At 40.4% G+C, this 6424-nt stretch overlaps 1 protein-coding gene across 1 annotated transcript; it reads left to right on the top strand.

The window, feature by feature from the left end:
• Positions 1 to 1368: 1368 nt before the first annotated feature.
• LOC138872054 (uncharacterized) lies at positions 1369 to 3074 on the top strand. Its single transcript, XM_070150011.1, has 2 exons — positions 1369 to 2248; positions 2350 to 3074. Exons 1-2 carry the CDS (start codon positions 1369 to 1371, stop codon positions 3072 to 3074), a joined length of 1605 nt encoding a protein of 534 aa, XP_070006112.1.
• Positions 3075 to 6424: the final 3350 nt, after the last annotated feature.

Below are 6424 nucleotides of genomic sequence, written 5' to 3' on the forward strand. Positions count from 1 at the left end.
TCTTTTAGTTCATTCTTTAGAAATCTTTCCTTAGAAAATTCAAAAAAAAGAAGTTTTTAAACTCAAAAATAGTTCCTTCTTTCTGAAGTCTTTCATATGGAAAAATATATAAAAATAAAAATCAAAAAGAATAAAATTTCGAAATACGGGTTTCCTTTATGGTGAAGTATTTTTCCAAAAATTAAAAAAAAAACAAAAAATGGGGAAATATTCTTTTCTTTCTTTAAAAGTATTTCTTTCGTAAATGTCAACAAAACAATTTGAAAAATTGAAGTCCAAAAATATTTTTTCTTTTCTTTGGAAGTACTTTTGTAAATAAATAAAAAGCTCAAAAATTCAAAACATTTTTCTTAAAAGTCCCTCTTTTGAAAATTAAGAGGCAACATCCAAAATCCAAAAAAAATATTTTCTTTCTTCTTTAGAAAAAGAGAAAACAAATAAAATTCTAACAAAAAATATTTTCTTTTTACCGAAATTCCCAAAGTTTCAATCAAAAGAAAAAGAATTTTTTAGAAGTCTTTCTTTCAAAAAATAAAAGAAAAATCAAAATCAAAAATCGAAAAAAAATATTTTCTTTCTTCTTTTAAAGCATTTCTTTCGAAAATTCCAAAATAAAAAACAAAAAGAAAAAGAAAAAAAAGAATCAAAAATCAAAAATGTTTTTCTTTTGACTTAAAGCTTTCATGGTCTGAGTTTTATAAAAAGTAAAAAAAAAAGAGTTAGTTTACTTACTCCATTCTCAATCTTCCCAAATTACGCAAGATCTGATTCATGCGGGGTCATGATACGTAGGCAATCCTCATCAGATTCGATCATAGCCATAAAATTAGTTAAGTGATATAATAAACTGGAAAAAAATTGAGTGAAAAAGAAATAAAATAGTGAAAGAAAAAAGAAAAAAAGAAAAAAAAGAGCAACAAGAAATAAAGAGAAAAAGAAAGTGCCAAAAATAAAAGAGCGGCAAAAACAAGATGGAAAAAAGAATCAAAAGTGATTAAGAGAGGCAAAAAAAAGGAAAAGGGGTACATACTGAAAGGGTTAACTAAGGCCGGGATGAAACATGCAACCGTTCAAACACATGGTAGAAACGTTTAACTGTTTAGGTGCATTGCATCCAAACATGCGATTTCCTATATGTTAAGCGTCTCAAAACTAACAAGGTTGTTGGGTGTGCAAACTAGCCAGACTTTGGTGGTTGGATTTGTTGGTAGTCTAGCTTCCCCTCCTTCACAAGATCCAAAGGCACAGATGGCCTCCGCAAGCAATCTACAAATTATTGATCCTGAGGATAGCCCAGCACCAGCTATTCCACAACTAGAATCAACAGTTGCTAAAGAGAATAAGATGTAGCGTCTCCGCATATTGAAAATGTGGGACGCCTGGTCTAATGGTAGGGAACCGCCAAGTGCAATCCCTGGGTTCACTGAGTTGATCCCTAGGTCAAGTGAGGTTACCAACGCCCCTGTGCCCAACCCGCTCATCCCATGCGGGTACCCTCCAATGCTGTCCAATGTTCCTTGCATGCCTTCTGTGGTTCGCCCCCAGGCACCGGGTTCAAGGGCACCGCCTCCATTGTTCATCTTTCAGGGTCCACAGCTTCAAGCAGAAATAACATATGTGACCCCATATTCATTCACTCAACCTCCACAATGTGATCTCTCAGTAGAGCAAGAAAACGTCGTTAAAAATCCTGAGCAAGAGGAAATGGCTCGGAAGATAAAAAGCCTGGAACAAAGCCTAAAAATAATGCAAGGTCTGAGTGTCCAAAAGAGTGTCTCATACTCTGACCTCTGTATGTTTCCCCATGTCCACTTGCCAGTTGGCTTCAAGATGCCAAAATTTGAAAAGCACGACGGGCGTGGAGACTCGGTCGCTCATCTGAAACGATATTGTAACCAGTTGAGGGGTGCTAGTGGAAAAGAGGAGCTTCTAATGGCCTATTTTGAGGAAAGCCTCATCGGATTCGCTTTTGAGTGGTATACGAATCAAGAAATTACCCATTGGCACGTGTGGGAAGATATGGCCCGAGATTTTATCTGGCAGTTCCAATATAATGTGGACATCTCTCCCGACAGAAACACTTTGTCCAATTTGAAAAAGAAAACCGCGGAAAGTTTCTGCGAAAATGCTGTCAAATGGCATGAGCAAGTTTCCAGGGTAAAACCTCCTATGGATGAAATTGAAATGGTCGCGGTCTTTCTACAGGCCCAAGAGGCGGACTACTTCCAGAACATGATGTCTGATGTGGGTAAGTTGTTCGCTTAGGCTATCAAAATTGTGGAAATGGTTGAAAACGGTCTAAAAACGGGCCGAATCTTAAGTCATGCTGTTTTAAAGCTACATCACTAGATGTTCAGAATGGTTCGGAGGGTTTGATGAATAAAAATGGGGTTGAAGAGGGAACCATGATAGTTTCAAGCTTTAGGGAGGCCCGCAGGTTATTCAACCAATCATATGTGCCTCCTATGGTCCCACCATACTATTATCCCCTTCAAGATGTTGTTTATGCCGTGGCATCACCTCCCTATGCGGTAATGAATGCGCAACCCTACCCGCGGCCACAACATTATCCACAAAACCGAGCTCCACTTCCCAGAAATACCCATCCTCACCAAGCTCCATATAATCCTGAACGGAATGATCCCCAATACAATCCTCGTCCAAGAGAGTATTTCAGAAAGAATCAGTTCACCCCTATTGGTGAATCGTACTCAAGCTTGTTCCAAAAGCTAATCAGGCTAGATCTATTGCAGCCAGTGGCCCCGAACCGGCCGAACCTCGAGTCCCACTCGCACCGAGCTAATGCTATATGTGAATACCTCTCTAGAGCAGTGGGACATAGTACAGAGGATTGTTGGACCCTCAAAAGGGTAGTTGAAGATTTGATTGAAGTTGAAGGAATCGTTTTTCGGGATGAAGAAGCTCCTGATGTGATGAACAATCTGTTTCCTGCCCACAACATCGGGCCAATATTCGAAATGATTTGTGAAGCTGAGGAATTTGATCCGACATTGAAGGCCATTGCAGCCATTTTAGAGATAGAAGAAAAGCCAAAAAATGGTCGCCAAGCATGAAAGTTCCCCATCGGGAGGGAGTTTTAGTAGTCAGTTTTGCTATCCTTTCTACATCCGGATTATCTCAGGGTGTGATCCGGATGTTTTACTTTATTGTCTTACTTTCCGATGTAAACCCTTCTATCTTCAAAAATTGAAAAAAAAAATCAAAAATCAAATGAAATTAATATTTCATTGTCTAGGAATTCTCTTTTCTTAATCTTGTCACTTTTCTTATTCTCTTTTCAGTTCGGTTAAATGCAGATTTCAATAACATCACATGCTTGCGGACTTCATGCCCAGATCCTGAAAGCCGTCAGACCCCAAAATAATGAATCAAGAATTAGATCGCAATGAAGATAGTTTTAAGGAAATAAAACAAAGATTCGGAGCATCTGAAAGAAAATTGGTTCCCGGATTGGAAAGGTTCATACATTGCAACAAGAGTACTGCCAAAAGAGTGCATTGTACTTGGGACACATCGAAGGAAATGTCCCTAAAATAATTGTCAATGCAAATGCAGTCAAAAGGTACTATGTTGGATCCTCCATATAGTTCTAATATTCTCCTGTTGAGATGACGAAGGCTTTCATTCTCGCTACCCAAACACTACCAACCCTTTGCAAACCGTTTGAGTCGGCTCCCATTCTTTGATTACCCCCTTTGAAACCTGAAAGTGTTATTGACAAATGAAATGAAAAAAGAAAAAGAAAAAAAAGAAGAAAAGAAAAAAAATATATACAAAAAAAGGAAGAAAAGACAAAGAAAATGAAATGAAAAAAAATGAAAGAAGAGAGAGGAAAAGGGAAAGGAAAAAGAAAGAGAAAAGAAACCAAAACAGAAGAAAAACAAAAGAAAATCAAAAACAAAGTTTCCTGAACTACGTTCGACTTGATTCCGAAAGAATACGTAGGCAGCCTCTCTCTGGGGTTCAGTCACACCAAAATAAAAATTCAAATTCCCCAAAACTGAAACTGGGGCAGATGTTATAATGGTTCGGCGATCATCCCGCCTGAATGGTTTCAAAGTTGTAATTCAGTCCAAATCATTTTTACCCAAATCTTTTCAAGACCTTCCGATCAATCGGCGAGAATGTTCAAGGATCGGAGAATACAGCTACTTGGATCTAATGCAATCAAAGTGAAAAAAAATGAGAGTCTTATTGGTGAAAACTCACACGGGCATCGTGAGGCGATAGTAAATAGAGAAACTAAAATGAGAGAGTCTTGTTAGTGAAAACTCGCAAGAGTACTACAAGGCGATGGTGAGAAGAGAAATAAGAGAGGTCAGCTTGTGAAAACCCGCAAAGGGCACCATTGATCAAAAAAGAGGATCCTCACAGCCATAGGCATCGATAGGGTCCTAGCAAGGTTTCTCGATTTTGAGGCAAAAGTTGTGATGAATTTCTGAGAGTCGGACGGTTTACGCAGATCGGGGATCCAGTCCAAAAGGCATGTCATGTTTATTGAAGTTCGAATGTACTCCAGATAAGTCCTTCTTTCCTTTCCCCGAAAGGGATACTTCTTGTTTTAAACTCATTCTCCATTCCATTGTTTGTTTTCTTTGAATCCCTTTCGGTCTAACTCTGTTCCAAAACTAAGACAAATAAAGGATGGTAAGACTGATTTACATGGTTCTCATTTGATACAAGCTAATATGCAAAAGGGCACCCAGCCTCGTCGGGGGCACCAAGTCAACCTCGACCGGCCATGGCGGCTGATGTTTTGAAATTGAAAAACTCCTGAAAAGAAAGGAAATCAAAGTCAAATGCCCACAAAAGCAAAATAAAGTTAAAAAAGGTTGAGTCCCACGTGGCTAACCGTCTTGGAAAAGGTTTGAAAAGCCAAGATACCCCAAATGCTCTGAAATTGAAGTTGGAAGAAAGAATCCAAAAATGAAAGGCCTATGAAAGCGAAACAAAGTTGGAAAAGGTTAAATCCCACGAGAATAGTCGTTGCAGGAAAGTTTAAGGAGCCAAAAGTTCCCCAATGCTCTGAAGTTAAAAAAGGAAAAAAAAAGAAAAGAAAAGGAAAAGAAGTCAGAAGGGAAAAGCCTACGAAGGCAAAATAAAGTCGATAAGGTTGAATTCCACCGACCTACCATCATGGCGAAGTTTGGAAAAGCCAGAATTTTCTCCAGGGTCAGAAATGCAATCGGTATTCAAGAAACAACCAGTTGCAGATGAAAGGGGCCGAGATCAAGTGGTTGAAATAATCAAGGCCACAAAATCAACCACCATTTCAATCTGACAAATTGTTCTTTGATTGGAAAATAGGAAAACAGGTGCAGTCAACAACCTTGTAAGAAGCAGGTGCAATAAAAGCAAGGCACACAAAAACCAAAACGGTCTTGCAGCAAAACTTCACCCGAAAAGGGAAGTCTTTTTAAACTCTTCATTCATTCCCCTAAACAAGATGAAAAAGAAGAAAAAAAAAATTCAAAATCATGGTAGCCTAGTGCCTCCAATCTCTAGCTACGTTTTGCCAACATAGGGTCCCATTCCCTAATCGATGCCAGCATAACCTTACAATCTTTCCAACAGAGGGTCCCACTCCCTAGTTGATCCCTAGCATAACCCGATGACCTTTTCCGGCATAACCCGTTGACCTCCCTGGCATAACCCGAAGACCTTTTTCTTTTTCCGGCATAACCCGATGACCTTTCCCGGCATAACGGGTGGACCTCTACGGCATAACCCGATGACCTTTTCCAGCATAACCCGATAACTTTAACCGACATATCCCGTGGACCTCCTCGGCATAACCCGAGGGCCTTTTTCTTTTTCTGGCATAACCCGATGACCTTTCCCGGCATAATCCATGGACCTCCCCGGCATAACCCGAGGATCCTTTTCTTTTCCGGCATAACCCGATGACCTTTTCCGGCATAACCCGATGACCTTTCCCGGCATAACCCGTAGACCTCCCCGGCATAACCCGAGGACCTTTTTCTTTTCCGGCATAACCCGTGGACCTCCCTAGCGTAACCCGAGGACCTTTTCTTTTACCAGCATAACCCGATGACCTTTCCCGGCATAACCCGTGGACCTCCCCAGCGTAACCCGAGGACCTTTTTCTTTTCCGGCATAACCCGATGACTTTCCCGGCATAACCCGTGGACCTCCACGGCATAACCCGAGGACCTTTTTCTTTTTTGGCATAACCCGATGACCTTTTTTGGCATAACCCAATGACCTTTCCCGGCATTACCCACCCATGGACCTCCCCGGCATAACTCGAGGACCTTTTTCTTTTCCGGCATAACCCGATGACCTTTCCCGGCATAACCTGTGGACCTCCCCTGCATAACCCGAGGACCTTTTTCTTTTCCGGCATAACCCGATGACTTTCCCGGCATAACCCGATGACCTT

This window comes from Nicotiana sylvestris, chromosome 1 (genome assembly GCF_000393655.2).
Source record: "Nicotiana sylvestris chromosome 1, ASM39365v2, whole genome shotgun sequence".
Lineage (NCBI taxonomy): Eukaryota > Viridiplantae > Streptophyta > Magnoliopsida > Solanales > Solanaceae > Nicotiana > Nicotiana sylvestris.